Source organism: Brassica rapa, chromosome A02 (genome assembly GCF_000309985.2).
Source record: "Brassica rapa cultivar Chiifu-401-42 chromosome A02, CAAS_Brap_v3.01, whole genome shotgun sequence".
Taxonomy (NCBI): domain Eukaryota; kingdom Viridiplantae; phylum Streptophyta; class Magnoliopsida; order Brassicales; family Brassicaceae; genus Brassica; species Brassica rapa.
This window is the reverse complement of record NC_024796.2, coordinates 22925902-22945667: the sequence shown is the minus strand read 5'-3', so window position 1 is coordinate 22945667 and position 19766 is coordinate 22925902. Positions and strand designations below refer to the sequence as shown.

Sequence of the window (19766 nt, the reverse complement as noted above, 5' to 3'; positions counted from 1 at the left end):
CAAAATAATTATTACAATATTGTCATTATATATACAAATCTTCAACAAAAAATTATAATATTTTGTTTTAATATTAAAAGAGAACATCAGTTTATGTAAAATAATTATATTACAGTATTCCTATTTTAAAATAACATTTAAAAAATATAAAGTAATAAAATTAATATTTTTATAAAAATAATTTATAAAAATTATAAAAAACTTAATAGATTAAATAAGTTTCATATAAATGTAATTAAAAATAATTTATCTAATATACAAGTTATTTAATATATTTATTTGTCCAAAACCAAATAAGCATAAGTTATAAATGTTTTAAAAACATGGTCAGAATGTATAGATCAAACAACAATAATATATATACATATATATATATATATATATATATTACTTAAGAACAAAGTCAAACATATATACTAATCGAAAACAACTATAAATATTATGTTACAAACTAAAATAACATTTGCGCGGATGCGCTGGTCAAAGTCTAACAGTCATTAAATGTCATTCAGATGGATCAATTTGTAGCTTTGCTTGTAAAATAAGTCTATTATATAAAGGTGAGACATGGACAAGTGATAATAGTTAAAGTTAGTTTATGAAATAAGTAGAGATCTATGCTATAGCTATGTGTGTAATGACTATTTATCTAAAAATTGAGGAATTTGAAGATCTTTATCAATCGATTATTGGAAATTACAAGAAAATAAACTTTTATAGAAAGACATCGATCTCATAATCGGAAATACATCTTAGCAAAGGAAAAAAAAAAGGACAATCAGAAAACATCAAAGAAGTACATTATAAAATGGATAAAAGACCTTTCTCGATTGTCAGAAACAATAGGGAAGAGGATAGTTTTCTAGGGCTTGGAGTCTCCATCAAAACCACGTTGGAGAAATCCAACGGAAGAGAGATGAGAAACATCGCTCCACGAATCAATGATCCATTTCTCCTCACGGTAGTGAACAACATTCACCGAAGCATTAAGTAGTTTTCTGGCGGATGAAGCTTTTGTGATCATCAAATAAATTGCCCTCAACACTCCTCCATGAGTCACCACTATCACTCTCTCTCCTTCAGTTCCACACATGCACATACAATAAACAATAGTTAATTTCAATTTAAGTTCTGTTTTTAGCATCACAACATGATCAATTATGTTATCTTTTATCGGCTTTTAATGTGTAGATAGATGAACGTACCTTTGTGCTTCTTGGCAATTTGCTCAAGCGCATTCATGGATCTCTCACAGAGTTGGTCAAAGCTCTCTCCTCCTCCCTATTGATTTGTATAATAGACATGCATGAGAAACATGACTACACATTAAGTATAAGATATAGTTAAGCAAAATGAATGAAGGTTACAGGAATCTCGAGATGATTTTGAGAAGAAAAGAAAGCAGAGTAAGCTTCAGGTTCTTTCTCTGCTCCTTCTTTCCAGTACAGTCCTTGAAGGCTACCCACATGCCTCTCCTTTAAGTCAGGTATTTCAATCACCTGTATAACCATATTTTAATTATACCATATAATCACAACTCATAAAACTTTGTAATCCTTACACTGAAAAATGTTTTTTGGTGTTTTCTATAAACAAATATGTCAAATACTTTTGAATAGAATTTTCTAACATTATTATTTTACAACCTCTGAACAAAAACATGTTTCTGCTATCATCAGAGCAGTATCCTTGGCTCGCTTGAGGTCTGATGAATACACAGCTACGGATCTCTCTTCTTTCCCCAATCTATCAGCGATCTAATGATTATTTGAACAAAAAGAGAAATGATTTTTTCAAAAAAAAAACAAAAAGAGAAATGATCATGCATGTGTCAATAAATAAATAAATCCAATATATATCGAAGGATAAAGACTTGAAATGAACTGATCTTAACTGCAACAGCCTGCTTTTGTCCAATTTCGTTAAGATCTGACTCCATTTGTCCCTGCATTTGGCAAATTTTATGTAAAATATCTATATATTTATGTTTATGTACATGTACATGTGATATTGCGCTTTTCTATGGTAATTGGTATAGATACCTGGATTCTTCCGGCAGCATTCCAAGTGGTTTCTCCATGGCGAACAAGAACAATCTCAGTCACTCCAGTTTTGTCATCGTCACTAAATTTGAACTTCTTGGATGCATCGATACTACGTATTCGTAAATTATCTATTAACCACACATAAAAAAAGAATGCAATATATTTTGCATGTATCCGAACTCACATCAACTATTCATGATCAATGCGCTAAAAATGTTGTTTAATTATGGACTTTGTAGTTAGTCGAACATTGGAAATAGTTGTAGTGGATTAACTAACGAATCTGAAACAGCTATGTTTTCCAAGACTTTCATAGTATATAACAGAATAATATGTACTAGCTACAAACGTTTTACTTGGTGTTTTGTACGAATAATTAAAAAGTGGTGAAATCATCTGAAATTAAGATTAAGAAAGAAAAGAGTACCATTCATGACCCATGCTATTGGTCTTTTGTCGTTTGAATAGTGAAACGAAATGTAAGAGTTTGAGATCTGAGGAGAAGAAGAATAAGAAGATAGAAAGATATGTGTTTGTACAGTTGTACTTATGATAAGTTGATTTAGGCTCTGCTTTTATAACTTTTTTCCCCCGAGGAAAGAAAAACATTTTTTTGGTTTTGCCATTTTTTTATTCAACTTAAAGGACCAAATAATCTAATCTATTAATTTAGAATCCTATATTTTATTTACTATTGACAAGTTATTGTAGAACCATTTAATTGACTACTTAATATAACATATTTGATTATTTACATTAAATCTTAATAACCAATAAAGATATAATAATACATCAATTTTAATTAGAAATTTGGGTTTTATTTTTAGTTATAACAAAATCTATTGAAAAAGAATCTAATAAAATCCTACCAAAAGTTTAATTTTTTTAATAAAATATTGCATTATAGTTTCATAATTAGTATTGAAATCTTATTATAAATTAATACTAATTAAATTTTATCATAAAACAAAAGAAAATAAAACCTCTATGCTATTATATAAATTTTATAATTTAGTCTAACTAATCTATTAATTTAGAGTCTTATATTTTATCTACTGTTAATAAGTCATTGTAGGACCATTTAATTGACTACTCATTATGACATATTTGTTCATTTATATTAAATCTAAATAATCAATAAAATATAAAAATAAATCAAATTTCATTAGAAATTTGAATTTAATTTTTAGTTATAACAAAATCTGTTGAAAAAAAATCTAACAAAATTCTACAAAAGCTTTAATTTGTTTTAATAAAATAATGCATTATAGTTTCATATTTAGTAATGTAATATTATTATAATTAATAATTATTAAATTTTATTTATAAGACAAAACAAAATAAAATAAAAACTTCTATGCTGTTTTATAAAATTTTCAATGGATAATCTATACTATATTAAAATAGACGTGATCTATAAATTAAATATGAAAATTATATTAAATTGGTAGATTGACATATTTAAAAAACAGTTTCATTTTAAAATAATATTATTCATCGTCAAATACATGTTAAAATTCGTAAATTATGTAATTTTTTATACAAAAAAAAACTTAAAATGTTAACATATGTTAACATATGTTAAACTTTTCTATCTACAACTATATATTATCATCTTATTTATTTTGAAACTCACATCAATATATTATCTACAAATAATTATATACAAAATAGTATATAACTAATCTTTAGTTTATGTATTATTTTAAAACATTTGTTACTAGAACAAATTGAATTTTCAAAAATTAATTAAAAACATTAATGACAAATTAATTTTAATTATAAATTTAATATTTACTTTAATTATAAAAAAATCCATTGAGAAAAATATAAAAAATATTACCAAAAATAAAATATATATTTTTAAATACTGAATTAATTTAGTGACAACAAATTAAAAAAAATCATATAATCTTCCAAATTAAAAAATAATTGTGTAATTTTGTAAATTTTTTGACTAAGTGTGCAGTTTTAAAAATAAATATTAGAAACTCAAAATGATAATATTCCAAATTTTATAAAATATAAAATCATGGATAATAAAATATAATTTTTTAAATGCAACACAAAAAAAATTATATTGTAAAAATCAAGAATAATATAATATTTTGAAATCTTAATTTAATAATAAACAATCAGAAAACCTAAAATCATAACATCCAAAAGATATTATAAATTGATAAAATTTACTAAAATAATATGATAGATTCTATGTATATAATTTAATAAAATAATAGAGTGATATTATTAAAACATAAAAATGTATTTACTTATAAAATTGTGAAGTACTAAAGTGATATATGTTAAAGTATTATTTTTTAAACACAACATGAAAATATATATCATAAAAAACATCCATCTACTGTATAACTAAATAAATTTTACAATATTTTATGAAAATTGTAAAAATTAAAAGTCTATATTAAAGAAGATTATATATATTTAATTATTTTAGATTATAATTTATGTATCAAATTCAAAAATATATTAATAAGTAATAACAATCAATAAAAATATGAAATGGTAAAAACAAATCACTATATGACAAAACAAAAAATCACTTAAGAATAAGAAATTTAAAAAATAAGATTATAGAGTTATACAATATACAACACTAAATGTAAATCATATATTTAAAACTTGAATGATAACATTAAAGTTATATATTTATAAATGTAAAATGGCTGCACGAATATGCGGGTCAAAACTCTAGTATGTTGTTTAAAATAGTCAATTGCACTAATTGTTTGTTTGTATATATTTTTACAATGAAAAATAGTTAGAATAAAGCCTATTAACATAAAAATAGATCGAATGAGTAAGATGCTTTATAAGTAAATAAAATGGCTAATGTAATAGAGTATAAAAACTAGAATGAGCCTATTAACATAAAAATAGATTAAATGGCTAAGATGTTACAAAAAAATAATAAAAAAATTGTTTAACATTATACATAATTTTAAAAAAGCTTACGACGGGGATTGTGCTAATAAAGGGAATATTCACATATTTAGAATTCCATATACAGCTTACTAGCTTAGTAAGGCAATTAAATGTGTCAAATTCTTTTATTAAGGCAATTAAATTTGGATTGTTTAGGAATGCAGTTAAATGATAAAAATCCCAATGACATAAACTTGTAATATTAAAAGTGAAGTGAAAGTTAATTTGAATTTGTACTTCAGTTTTAATAGATTAGATATTTAACTACACGAGTTTAACATAAGAAATATAAACAAGATTTGGAATCCGTACCATGGATTATATTAGTATTATTATTGTTTATAGCTTTGCTAAAATTGAACATCCTAATCCTTTTTTTTTACAGTATTGAATTGTGTAAAGTCTACGAAAACATGCTGCTTACTCGTCTGAAAAGAGAAATCCAAAAAGGCATGATCTAATGAGGAGGAACCATATGGCCTAAAGACAGCCAGGCAATTTTCATTCACCATTACAATTTCAAACCAAATGTAAAATCCATCTTTTTCTGGAGCTGTTGTATTAGAGAGTCTTACATATAGACATACTTTGGGCTTCATCTCTTACACAAATAGGTACTTTGTGCATGAGGTGTACTTTAGGCCTTAGGTGTAAATTTTATATGACAAAAATACCCTTATGAAATTAAAGAAAAATCGTGACAAAAAAGAATATGGTTTTGTTGGCTTTAAATGTTAGTTACGCTCTTTTTTGAAACTAATATTAGGTAGGTTTATGGATGTTTGAGATTTACTAAACATTGTTGGATTAATAGTGAATGGCTTTGATCTGAGTGTTGGGTTTTGTAGTCAGAAATGTGTGTTCAGACGCAAATTTTGCCTATTTAGGATTGATGTGGTTAATAAAAACATACATTTTTGGTCAGGGTTATAGTGAAAGGTTGGTTGGTCTTTCGTGGTTAGGGATTTCGTTGAGCTGGTGGTTACGGTTGGAAACCACATAATCATGGTTTTCGTGGAGAGAAAGGATGGTTAGGGTCACTGTTCATATGATCAGAATCGGGGTCAGTATTCAAATGGTCAGAGTTACAGTCAGTGTTCATGTGGTCATGATTATTGTTCATGTGATCAAAGTCTGTGTTCATGTGTTCAGGGCTTTCTCAAAAACGGTGGGAAAAGAATTGCAGTGGTGGTTCTGCAAGTGCGGCGGCGGCCGCAAGAAGAGTTGTGGCAATGGTGATGAAAGAAGTTGCGGTGATGAAGGTAATCGTGCAAAGAATGGAGATGATAATGTTGTTTTGAAAAATTCACAGACCTAAGTTAAAAAAAAAAAAAAAAAAAGAGAAAGGGAAAGAGGAGCAAAAACAAGAATGCATGAAAAATGAAAAATGAAAAAATGAAAAAAGAAAGAGAAAAAGAAAAAAATGATAGATTCTGTAATTTGAAAAAGAGATCTTATGTTTAACGAAGGAGATATGTGGGAGAGAAGAAATGCAGAGAGAAAACAGAATAGAGATGTGAAAGGCGATTGATTGAGTAACTTTAACCCACGTTTCCAATTAGTTTAAATTGAAAGGGTTCTTTAGGTATTTGTCAAGAGAAAGTATGGCACATGCTTAAAGTAAGTCTAGATGTAAGTTGACAATGAAAAAGTATGTCTAAATGTAATTTTTTCGTTGTATTATTTATTGTTCACGGACAAGTTGAAATATTGAATCCATTACATAAGAACGTTGAACTCTTTAATATAAAACCTTTACTTCTTTGAGTCTTTTTTGCATTAGTTTTCGCTTTTCTTGCATCAAGCTGCCCGATTCTGACTTCTCTGCGTCACTGCACTATTACTACAACTACTAGTTGCTTAATATAATTAGTTTTGTTATCTTTTGATAAGAAAAGAAATATCATGTTTTACCACAAAAAAAAAAAAGAAATATCACGTGGATATCTCTAAGCTCTAATGAAAATATGTGTTTGGTTATTCAATAGCATTTTAAAAGAAAATAAAGTAGAAACTCTATAAATCAATACTCGATCAATCAATAAATACGTTAAATTAGTAATTTTTCGCTTCTGAATTGGATTGGTTCAGAATATGACACAAATCAATAAAATAATAAGATAATATTTTTTTGAAATTTTATGTAAATATATAATCCCACTAAAATCATAAATTCATAATTTATGTATATAAGGTTTATAAAGTACAAACAAAATATTGTATTATTTGTTCTATATTCACAATGTAGTTCATCTCTATTTTTCTTAATACTTCAATACATTTTGATAATATTTAGTAAATTATATCAAAAATTGTATTTTAACTCTATGAAACATATTATGTATACAACAAATAGTTTAACAAAATGATTCAAAAGTCAAATTTCTGAAAATTAATAAATATATATACAACAAAATAAACTATTTTCTTATTTTATAAAAATATATATTCTAAAATAGAGAAATAGAAAATAACTATATAATTAAGAATCTTTTACTTCGTGTGATACAAATTTACTTAAAAATTAAGAATCTTAAAAATACAAATTAATTGCATATATATATATATATATATCCTACTATATAAAAGAGGCTAAATTAAAGCTCCCTAAACACTGCCACATAGGCAAAAAAAATCATCACCAATCATTCAGCCATGTCATTTCGGATTGGGTTTGAAATTAAAAAAATTTAGTCACCTTTGCAGCCCATTTGACCCATCTCGCAGCCCATTTAAACCATTCTCACCAGCTCACTAAAACATCTGAAGTTCTCTGATTCCTATCAGTTTTTATCTATTTGAAGCATGGATTTAATAACGTTATCGATTGATTCTTATCAAAGGCCCTAAAGCCCCATTCTCAGCCCAAAATAGTAAAAATCAAATTTTGGTATTTTATATAAACGTGTATTTAGTGTAGTTAAATAAGAAAGCCTAACCAATAGTAGTTGATACATGGTATAGTTTTCCATCAGTACCCACAGTCAAAATAACAAAATATTTTTCTTTCTAATATCAGAGTCATCAAATGCGAACAAGGTGACACGAAAACGTGGACGGGCCGCTAGAGATACGGAATAAAGTGAAAGGTATACACAAAATTTAATAGAGACATGTCTCGCACTAATTGATCAAACAATTACAATTATTCATTTATTTAATCAACTTTTTTGCGGACAGCTCCATCTGCGGGAATTATGCAACAACATTTCGCCCCTCAATTCTTTGACTGTGAATTATCCATCTATTATTCACAAGAAACTAATACAATATAAATATTATATATATATATATATATATATATATATATTATATAATTAATTGATAATTTCGTACATATATTTTACTAATAATGCTTTTATGGGAAAAAATGTTCCCTCCGTAGGTGGCTGTGAAGTATGTGCGTATATTTATTGACTAGATGAATATTAACACACATTTAAAATTTAAATCCATGCAGTGTCAAGAAAAAATACACGTGGCATGCGAAGGACAATATTGCTATCTAAAAGTCAATGTTTTTAAATCTGACCCGCACACTGAACCGGACGGTTTACCGGGTTGCTGGGTTACTGGGTCGACCGCGGATGAACTGCGGGTTAATAAATAAATAAATATTATTATATAATAATATATCAGCTATGTACAATAAAAATAGAAACTAAAGTTTTAATTTTCTAATTTTTTTAAAAAAAACATAAAATAATAGTTTGGATACGTATATGTTTTATGTTTAAAAACTTTTAGAAAATACTTTACTTTTATTTTTATATTTTTATTTTCATTTGACATACAAAATATCAAAAAGTAGTTTAGACTATCTAAAATTTTCTCCAACAAAGTAAGATTTACGACATCTCAAAAATCAAGACATAAAATTTATAAATATTTAAATATCTAATTAAATAATAAATTAAACTTCAAATACAAAATAAACCAAAAATAAAAAATTATTCTAATAAAATGTCGATAACGGAAATAAACTAACACCAAATCACATCAACTAATTTTAGTTATCTCTACCATCGTTCACTTCATTTTTTTCAGGTGGCATAGTGAAACTGAAATCTTCATCAAAATCTAAAAATCACAAATATAAAACTGAAAAAGAAAAACCTAACTTTTTTTGTCATCACCTAACTTCTTAATTGTAAATTTAGAATATAAAATATAATCTAAAAACTTAATCAAAAACTTTAAAAAATGAAGTAAAAGTTATTTATTGGTTCGACCGGTGGTTCAACCGGTATCGGATTCCGGGTTTTACTGGATTTTTACGAGTTTTTGCGGGTTTTTAAATATTGGGTTTTTCATAAAATCCAAACCGGATTTCTTCTGAATCATCAGGTTTACCGATTCAACCGCGGATCCGGGTCGGATTTCAAGAAGGATGGAAGGCAAGCACCAAATAGTACAACTACAGCTTCACATTAAAATAAATTAATTATGTAGACTAACCAACAACCAGTTTGATTACAGGACCTAACACATCTACGTCCGCAAGAAATAGACAAATCGATAGATCTCAAGGAAAAGGTACATACTTTCTTACTTTATATGCATTATATATATATATATATATATATATATATATATATATATATATATATATATATTCACATTAAACCACTAATACAACTTGCATCATCATAAGTTCTTAGTGTTCAATATATTTAAATTAAAATTAGAGGAACTTAAAATCGTTAATATAATCAGTATATTAACATATTTCTTAAATTCAATTAGTTATCTATTTATAGAAAACTGTTGTACACGAAAAAAAATAAGTTTTTAGAGCGGGTCAACTAACCATTTACCTGATAATGGAGTTACCACTGGTTCCAAATACCTATTAAATCATCATCTTATAGTCGTCTCTCGACTATTTAATGTTTTCAGCCTCTTCAGATGTATCATCCTCCTCTGAAGCGAGAACAAACCCAATATTAGAATGTCCATCATGTGGTGCTTTGGTTTGAGAATCTGAGAGCACCGGAAGAGACCCTAAAACAAAAGAATTACACTTCAGCATTTGTTGCAACCAAGGACTGATAAAACTTCCGCCTCTGAGACAACCTCCCCCATTGTTAGAAAAGCTACTGCAATATATACAATTTTGCGAGACAATCCGAGTCTACAATGCCCTCCTAGCTTTTACATCTATTGGAGCGAAATTAGATTACAGTGTTGTTTTTGGCAGAGGGTCATTTACATTCCGTGTTCATGGGCAGACTTACCACCATATCGGATCCCTCATTCCTAAGCCAGGTTTACCACCCAAGTACCTACAAATCTATATTTTTGATACGGCAAACGAAATTAAAAATCGGCTGGAAGCTTTAGGTCAAACAACCTCTGGAGGAAAAGCAGACGAAGCCACATTAAAAGTCCTTATAGAAATGATGGATGCCAACAATTGCCTTGCAAAGGTTTTTAGACGGGTTCGAGAACGCTATGAGGCAAACTCTGAACAAGATTTTACAGTCTCATATCTGATAAAGGGAATGGCAAACAATATGACTTACCTCAATCAAATGAGGTAGCTGGACTTATTGTTGGCGACATGTCAAACACCATCTGTGAGAGAGATATAGTCGTCCAGTTTCAGTCAACTAATTTGAAGGAGATACGAGATGATCATCCGCTATACATGAACCTCCAGTTCCCACTTTTGTTCTCTTATGGTGATTATGGTTTCAATACCGAAATCCTTTTGCATTTAGAGGAAGGAAGCTCGAGGACAAGAAAATTTCTCAGTATCCGGTAATTTTATGCCTCCCAAATACAAACGCGGTTAAAAGAAAGAATAACACTCATTAAATCTGGACAATTTTGTTACTTAATTAAACATGTTATCCGCGCTTCGCGCGGACACCGACTCTAGTATATATAATATTAAAATGAGATGAAACATCCCAAAAAAAAGACCACACATCACATATACAACCCGGACCACCAAAGGTGAAAGTATGCCGATGAGACCCAAAGTTATCAAGGTAATTTACATCGTAGCATTCAGTAAAATCTGCATCCTCGATGACTATGTTAGAATTATTGTCGACACTTTTATAATCCAATATTGCCACATATTTTACAAATGCATGTAACAAGTATGCTTTAGATCCATCTCATCATCTAGTGTTTTATTCGCATTTCCCATTGGTGGACTAACTATATCGAAGGGCTGCAAGTTTTCGGTCTGTGCATTGGTGAATCCACCATACCGAACCTGCTCAGCTCCGTCTTCTAAATATGGCAGAAGCTCCCCTGGCCAATAGCCTATGTAGGTGTTCCCGTTTGTAAACAACCAATTTTGTGTTTTGGGATCCTATCATTTGTGCCCAAAAAAACACAAAGCATAATCTTTCTTACTATGGGTACACAATACTATACTATAGGTCTATGATGAAGTCTCCCTAATTTTTTTTATCTAGGAGTAGATTTTGATAAGAGATTATCGGTTTTGGAATAACGCTAACCAAATCTTTGGTGATTTTTTAGATTTTCATTCCATATTTTGTATAGATGATAATGTAATTATATAATATATAGTAACAATTTTATGTTTTCTTTTGAAATATCTTATTCATTTTGGATCAGTTCGGTTATTCATTCAAATAATGAATATTTATTTTAATCCGTAAAATAATTGTTATACCTGTTTGATTGATAAGAATGTGTTATATTGTTTGCCTCCCACCCTAGAGATGTTAGAAAAGGAGAACCAAGATAGTGTCTTGAGTCGAATCGAACAAGATACGGTCAACTATGTCATAAAAAAAGATTAAATGGTTTCGCTATCTTGTCGATTGAAAAGGATATGATCAAGAACATTGATTACGAAAATTTGATAGCTGATTTTGTAGAGAAAAAATGCAAGAAAATCTATATTTAAAAATGATAATTTTTATTAGTTTTGAAGATATTGTAATTTTTTATTATAAATTTGAGTTTTATCGACAGATTGTTTATATATTATCTAAAAGCTTTAGTTTTGTATTCTGTATTGCACCATGAATATCTCAGGACCGGCCCTGCGGACACCGCGAGCAAAAGACAGACTGGGAGCGAATACCTAACGCTGCTCCTAACGGTAGAGCGTCCTGCAGTATTTTCCACATAATTGAATCTTTGGTAGAATTTTTAATCGACAACACATGCTTAATCCAATCAAGATCCTCACGATGGTGCTTGGCGCTTCAAGTAGCCTGATTTGGTTGTGTATTCCACAAACAATGTGGTTCAAGACTAATATATCTGTGGTTTATACATCGAAGTCAAACCGAACCAGACGTAACCAAAAACCGGTTCTCGTTGAGACCCATTTGGCTAATCTTTTAGACAGATCGAACCTAACTTCTGCCCAGCTAATTTGACATGTTTATTGAGATTCGAAAGACCAAAACCCTCATCTTCACTTTTCACCAACCACTTAAAAAAAAAATCGTTATATATATATAAGAAAAAACTTGTGCGCCTGCAAAAAAGCGTCATGCTTTGTGGCGTAGAAAGCAGTTTGAGTTGATTAGAACTTTTATGTCCACTTGAAATTCCTCTTTTGGATTTTATCTCATCACTTGTTTGTGTCTCAGAATCTCTCCCGTTAACTCGCATCTTGCTTTTGTCTATATTCCACTGGAGCAGCTCCTCTGAGATCCATTCGTTACCGATTGGCTTCTCTCTAATCAATCTCTGGTAAGCCATCTGATCTCACTCATTGTCTTCTTGACACCATTAGAGTTAGATAAAGATCGAAAGATTCAAACTTTCTCAGTAAAGTTTACATCTTTTTTGTTTCTTGGAGATGGCGGATGCGGCGAAAGATTTAGCTTCAGGGACTGTGGGAGGAGCGGCTCAGCTAATCGTAGGTCACCCATTTGACACAATCAAGGTCAAGCTTCAGAGCCAGCCTGCTCCATCACCGGGACAACCACCGAGGTACACGGGAGCTATCGATGCGGTTAAGCAGACAGTTGCTTCTGAAGGACCTAAAGGTTTGTACAAAGGTATGGGAGCTCCTCTTGCAACCGTTGCTGCCTTCAACGCGGTTCTGTTCACCGTGAGAGGTCAGATGGAAGGTCTGCTTAGGTCTGAACCTGGAGTGCCGTTGACTATTAGTCAACAGTTTGTGTGTGGGGCGGGCGCTGGTTTCGCTGTCTCGTTCCTTGCTTGTCCTACCGAGTTGATCAAATGCAGGTTTGGTTCTTTTATAACATAACTAAAAGATGTCTCTTTGTGTTTTAATTTTTGTCTTGCTATTAGGTTGCAAGCACAAGGTGCTGGAGCCTCCACCACAGGCTCAGTGGTTGCAGCCGTGAAATACGGTGGACCTATGGACGTGGCACGTCACGTGCTACGATCAGAAGGTGGAGCAAGAGGTCTATTCAAAGGTTTGTTTCCGACATTTGCTCGTGAAGTCCCTGGAAACGCGACAATGTTTGCGGCCTACGAAGCTTTCAAGCGGTTCTTAGCTGGTGGTTCTGACACTTCAAGCTTAGGACAAGGGTCATTGATCATGGCTGGTGGAGTTGCTGGTGCGTCCTTCTGGGGGTTTGTGTACCCGACCGATGTGGTGAAGAGTGTTCTTCAGGTTGATGATTATAAGAACCCAAAGTACAAGGGTTCGATGGATGCTTTTAGGAAGATTCTGAAAGCTGAAGGAGTGAAAGGTTTGTATAAAGGGTTTGGTCCGGCTATGGCTAGGAGTGTTCCTGCTAATGCTGCTTGTTTCTTGGCTTATGAGATGACTAGGTCAAGCTTGGGATAAACCGGTTCGGTTTGGTTTTTAACTGTTGGTATGTCCAATTTGTGGATGTTCCATTGATTAATCTTTCTGTCTCTTTACAATTTATACAATTTACTTCTGAAACTCGAAAGTGGTTATTGAAAATGATTATTTACATATTAAACAAACAAAAATTGAGTGACCAATTTAGCCAAACCGAGCCAAAATGTCATCAGGTTTATGTGCTCTAAAAATCGGTATTAGGCGGCAAACAACCAAAATGAAACGATTTAAAAATCGGTATAGGCATTCGAAAAGATAAGTGCCTGCCTAATCAATAATCTCTCTACATTGGTTACCTCAGTTGTAATTTTATTAGATTCAAATACTGAAACGATTGTAATCGAACAAAAAAATACTATATATTTAGATCAAAAGTGAGCCAAGCCAAAATATTTAACTGAACAAACCAAAATATTATAACGAACCAAAAATACTATATTTAACTGTACCGAACTAAGTTTGTTGAACTAAAATGAGCCAAACCAAAATACTCTGCTCAACTAAATAAAATTAAACACAATTTGAAAATAGTCTAACGTTTATATAAATTTTTAAAAAGTAATATAAAATTTATTTAACAAATTATCATAAAATATAAATAAGAAGCTCCAAATAGTAATAATATATCCTAAAACTAGTTTCTTAAGAATAAATAACAAAAAAAAAAAAATGAACTCCAACTTCTAAAAGTAATGTTTCTGAGCCTAAATTTTATATTAAATTTTATATACAATTAATTTATTAAATTCAACCTTTTTCCAAAAACAAAATTGAAAAAAATTGCTTTCCAGTCACCATGACTCATTCAATATTTTCGGTATGATATTCGTTAAGTACACCAAGCCAGACACTTTTAACGCTTTGATTTATATGGGATGGGCCATAACAGATAGGCCAATTGTAAATATGTCACGTCACGTGGCCGATAACAAACTACCGTATGACTAGTGCTTGCTCAGTAGGGGTGTCAACAGCAAAAAAGGAGGGAACTTAACAGATTTATCCTTATTCTTCATACATTTTTTTGTTATTTATAAAACTTCTCGACTATAAATACCAAAATAGCATATCATAATTCGTGAAGAAAAAAATAACAAGTCTAATGGAGACGATGGAGCAACAAAGACATTCACTCTCTTCTTTGCCTATGCTCTCTAGGCTTGAGCATTTAGATTTCGTTGTAAATCGTTCTTTTACCTTATAAAAGATTGTTTACATCGTAATGAATATACTTTTCATTATATTGATTCGACTACAATATGTTTTGTTTCATGAATGTAGATAAAAAATCTAGAAAGACAACAAAACCTTTCTAAATGGAAAGACGAAAACACATCTACCACACGCGGATTAATCGACAGAGGCACTGCGGTTAGAGAAGCTTATTTCAAAGGATCCTTATTAGATCGAATCGCAGCTTTGGAGACCAGACTTTTCCAGGTATGGTTTAGACCAAAGTTATTTCCAAATGAGTCTAATGTATTAGTGTTTCTGTACAATGTGTTTAATGGTTTTTCTATAATGTTAAAAAGATATGTTTGGAGTTGGAATCGGGCAGTGCGTCTTCTACTTCAACTGGAGGGTCCGGTGAAACATCAAACCAGAGGATTAAGAGAGATTTGACAAAGACATTACCCATTTTCACTAGCAACGTTAATCCTTTTCATATCCCCTTGCAACCTCCGCGTGATACTCATGTATATACATTTATGATTAATATATGTTCACTGATTTTACATATATATAAAATAGTTTACTTCTGAATAGCATATTACAAAAAAAAAACAATCATATGGTAACAGGATCGTCAACGACTATACAATATATGCTATCTAATACCGTCACTAACTATATTGATTGCCTTGTATATTTTCGTTTTTAAGAATTTAACAGATTGGACCTGTCACTTTTCTTTCCTATTGTGTATATGTTTTTGCTGATTAAACATATTATTACAATATGTAGGAAACAGAAGAGAAGATCGAAGAAGAGGAAGAGGAAGAGGCAGAGATAAATACTGAGAAACCATTACTGGAGAAGAAGAATAAGAAGAAGGTTGCTAATGAAACTTGCAAACCAAACAAAAAGACAAAATCTCCCAAGAAATGGTGTCGATTTAACTTATTGGGTTGCTAAGTTGATTTCTTTTGTTGTTTGGACTATGCAGTATTTCATATTTCGTTTAAACCTAAATTTTCCTTCTTAACAAATCTGTGCTACTTTATCCATCAAATTTAGGACTAATCAGCTTTTGCTTAACACATTTAGCAAACATGATTATCTAATATAAAATTCTAGTGCACCTTCCCATAATGCAGTTTTCTAACGACTAATTTAGCATTAGGAATTACAAATCTATACTAGTTTATATAGATTTGTAATTCCTAATGCTAAATTAGTCGATAGAAAATGTACTATATTAATGAACTCTTATATTGTGAAGGTATATATATATATGCTTATTTATCAAAACTCCAGCAATATAAGCCAAAAAAATGTACTATATTAATGATTAAAAACTGAAGACCATATTACCTTTTAGGATGTACTATAAACAACGACACCAAAATATAAAAAATGTGGCTGTAGCTATATGTATAACTCTACGTTACACCACTTTAAAAAATATTCTTACGTGTATATTCATTAGAACTTGGTCTGTGGATTAAACCATTTAACAAAAAAAAAATTTGGTCTGTGGATTCATAAAATATAAAATGTACAAATTTTTAATTAAAAAAAATTTCGTATTCATAATTTATGTATAAGCTTTGTATAATATTATTTAAATGTGGGTACATTATATAATTTAATTAGGCTTATAAAGTCAAGGCGAAAGGCTTTGAATTTGAAAGTTAAAATAAACTCATTCATTTTTTTTTTTGGTAAAAATGTTAAAATATCATTACCAATTTTAATTTTTGACAGAATTACAGAGTAAACGAGAAGCAGAAAATAAAAAACAACTACACTAACTAAACAACAACTCAAATTGAACAAGAAAAGGAAGATACAACCAGCTAAAAGCCCACACTAAGGAACCAACAGAGTAGGTACTAGTCGTTTGCCGCAAAAGGATGACCCGCAGTGAATACGAGATCCTGAGCCCGGTAGAAATTGGCGAACCCGATGAACATGTCTTTATGATAGGTACACCCAAGAACAGCTTGCTAAAGATCTCCTAATTTGATTCCAACACGCACAGACTGCTAGACCAGAGACCAAATACACCGACAAGCCAGCCGAGTCTTATTTCAAACAACAAACACAAGCTGCAAAGCAAACCTGAAACGACAAAACCTATACAAAAGAGGGTCGAGTGACAGCTACCACGTCCACACGTAGCTCTCCGGACCAACCAAACCCGCGCCGGAAGAACACATCCACTGGAACACAACAACGCCGAGGCGCAAGGTTCCAGTGCTGGGATGATGTGATCAAAACATGGAGACACGAGCACCTAACCAAACCGAATGACCACACGGGGAGGAGAGGACTCACCATGTACAGATTTTGAGAACCAGAGGACTGACCGACAAACAGAGCAAGATCGAAACAGTGAGGCACAGCCGCAAGGAGGAAGACCGGAGAAACTCGCAGTGGCGAACCACCATACGCGCAACGAGAGAGAGGCCGTGAGAGCAGGAGAACAGGAAGGATTATGAGATTAACTTTCGGATGGATTATGAGATTAACTTTCTCATATTTTCGTGACCAGCCAAAAAAAAACATTCTCATTTTAAACTGAAAGGAATGAGTTTTTTATTAACGTAGTGTAAATGTGTAATCTAAGAGCAGTCTTATTGAGGATATTTCATAAAGAGTTCTCAAACATTTATTAAATATAAATATTATGTTGGGTATCTCAAAATCATGAAAAATCAAGCGTAAAATATCTCATTGAGAAAATTTGAATTGTGGTTCAAAAAAAAAGATAAATTTTGAATTAAGGTTGTGATTGGTAACTTGAGTGCGGTACGTATTTGGTATACTGTAAGTGGATTTGACAAGATGTTACCATTCATGAATAATTTTATTAGCGGGACGGTTTTGTGTCAATAACGCACTTGACCAAAACTAAAAAAAAGTTTTTTTTTGTTTGTTAATATTATCAACAAAACCGCACTTCTTGCTTCCCGCATCCAATATGGTGTGGTTTTGTGTGCGTTATTGGATTTTGACATTTTGTGACTGATTTTTTTTTTTGGGTCAAAAGATTTCGTGGCTGATCATTATTACTATATAACTTATAAACTGATATTTACTTTTAAAATTACATATATTGTACTTAAGGGTCCGAATGGTGACCGCGGAATTGGTAATATTAGCGGGACGGAATTCAAGTGCGGTACGGTCCAACTGCGGTTCGTGCGGTTTGCGGGACAAGTGCGGTTTTGACAAAATTAGCGGTTCGGAATTGTGTTGATTGGTGTACATGTATAGTTTGCGGAATTGAACAATTCAAAAAAAAATGTTAAACAAAAATATCAATGAAATCAATATAATTTAAAGTTAAAATGTTCTATATTTACTGATGTAAATTTTTTTTCTTATTTAGAAAATTTTAATACCAAAATTCATCTGAATTATAAATTTAAATTACATATATATTAAAAAAATATAAAATACAAAAAAAATATTATCGACTATAAGTTTTCTTTATTAACAGAAATTTTAAATACCAAAATTTATTTGAAATAAAATTTTACATTTGTATATATAAATATATATATATATATAAAATTAAGTAAGATACAATAAAACATTATTGATGATTTTATTTAAAATACTTTTTGGGTAACTTTGAAGACCGTATAAAATATTTATTTTACAAATTATACTTATTTAATATTTAGTTATTACAAAATTAAACATTACTAATATTCATTATATAATATCTATTATATTTAAGATATTTGGTATCTATTTAGTTATAGGTTTGGTAATGTTATTTTAGATGTGAGAGGGTACACAAACTATGTTAGGTATTTTCTCATATAATTAAATCAACAAATAAAAACAGTTTGATATCTACAGTTTATATTAAAACTAATAGAATAATAGCAAATCATAATGTAATGAAAAAATTTCTCAAAAGAAGAAAAAAAAAACATAAAGAAATATGATATTATTATATTATCTTTTTTATTATTATATTATATTATCTTATTATGATATGAAAATTAAAATAATGGTTTATAAACTGATTATATTATAATTTAGATAAATTAACACTAATAAGGTAAACTTTTTCTATAAATTAAGTACATTAGAAGGGGATAACTTATTAGTAAATGAAGTATAATATTAGTATCCACATAATATATTTTATTGCAAATAAATGATTTTTGTTGAAAAAGCTAGACACTGTTGCGTAATTGAACAAAACCGCATGATATTGCATTCCTTGTATTTTCCATGTGCGTATCAACATTTCATAGTGCATTTTAGAGAAGTGCGGTTTTGACTTGTCTCTCTCCTAATAACGCACATCAGAAAACAAAAAACATGATTGGTAACTGAACTGCGGTTTTCAGAAAACCGCTTTGAATTCCGCTGTCACATATTCACCAATCACTACCTAAATCAATTAAATGTATTTTTTTAAATATTTCATCTTTGTTTCATTTCAATATAACATATTATAAAAAATAATTTAACATTAATTTACTCTTATTTATAAAATTAACCAAAATTTATATCAATATATTTATACCAAAGTATAATAATAGTAACATATTTTATAAAGTTGATAAAAAATAATATAGATATATTTATGGGAAAATTAGAGTTCTTGATAGTCTTTTCTATTGTATTGTATTTCTTGTTACTTAATATTTTACTTGAGATATATTTATTTAAATTTAATTTTTGTTTCAAAAAATAGTATTTAAAATTATAAAATATATAAAAAAATTAATTTTATTTCAAATAAATTTTGATATTTGAATTTATAAAAATATTATAACATAATCACTAAAATAAATGTT

At 29.9% G+C, this 19766-nt stretch overlaps 3 protein-coding genes and 1 long non-coding RNA gene across 7 annotated transcripts; 2 read left to right on the top strand and 2 right to left on the bottom strand.

Annotated features, from left to right (window-relative positions):
• Window positions 1-656: 656 nt before the first annotated feature.
• Window positions 657-3244, bottom strand: LOC103853745 (metal-independent phosphoserine phosphatase). Of its 2 annotated transcripts, none has more exons than XM_009130653.2 (7): window positions 2473-3244; window positions 2043-2173; window positions 1895-1945; window positions 1647-1757; window positions 1368-1499; window positions 1206-1281; window positions 657-1077 (listed from the first exon to the last, which is right to left on the bottom strand). In XM_009130653.2, the coding sequence occupies exons 1-7, from the start codon at window positions 2477-2479 to the stop codon at window positions 863-865; spliced, it is 723 nt and encodes a 240-aa protein (XP_009128901.1). In that variant the 5' UTR covers window positions 2480-3244; the 3' UTR covers window positions 657-862. The 2 variants fall into 2 exon arrangements, with proteins under 2 accessions (XP_009128901.1, XP_009128902.2); XM_009130654.3 differs by having other exon boundaries at window positions 2043-2154; window positions 2473-3214.
• A 7663-nt stretch (window positions 3245-10907) lies between these two features.
• Window positions 10908-12189, bottom strand: LOC117132071. The gene is made up of 2 exons (XR_004455553.1): window positions 12064-12189; window positions 10908-11754 (listed from the first exon to the last, which is right to left on the bottom strand). It is a non-coding gene; the product is annotated as an uncharacterized LOC117132071 (long non-coding RNA).
• Window positions 12190-12429: 240 nt separating this feature from the next.
• On the top strand, window positions 12430-13876 carry LOC103853744 (mitochondrial carnitine/acylcarnitine carrier-like protein). Of its 2 annotated transcripts, XM_009130651.3 has the most exons (3): window positions 12430-12683; window positions 12793-13184; window positions 13251-13876. In XM_009130651.3, exons 2-3 carry the CDS (start codon window positions 12793-12795, stop codon window positions 13753-13755), a joined length of 897 nt encoding a protein of 298 aa, XP_009128899.1. In that variant the 5' UTR covers window positions 12430-12683; the 3' UTR covers window positions 13756-13876. The 2 variants fall into 2 exon arrangements, with proteins under 2 accessions (XP_009128899.1, XP_033141441.1); XM_033285550.1 differs by lacking the exon at window positions 12430-12683 and having other exon boundaries at window positions 12778-13184; window positions 13251-13857.
• A 972-nt stretch (window positions 13877-14848) lies between these two features.
• LOC103853742 lies at window positions 14849-16035 on the top strand. Of its 2 annotated transcripts, none has more exons than XM_009130650.3 (4): window positions 14849-14953; window positions 15058-15216; window positions 15309-15473; window positions 15742-16035. In XM_009130650.3, exons 1-4 carry the CDS (start codon window positions 14879-14881, stop codon window positions 15910-15912), a joined length of 570 nt encoding a protein of 189 aa, XP_009128898.1. In that variant the 5' UTR covers window positions 14849-14878; the 3' UTR covers window positions 15913-16035. The 2 variants fall into 2 exon arrangements, with proteins under 2 accessions (XP_009128898.1, XP_009128897.1); XM_009130649.3 differs by having other exon boundaries at window positions 14852-14956.
• The last annotated feature ends 3731 nt before the right edge of the window (window positions 16036-19766 follow it).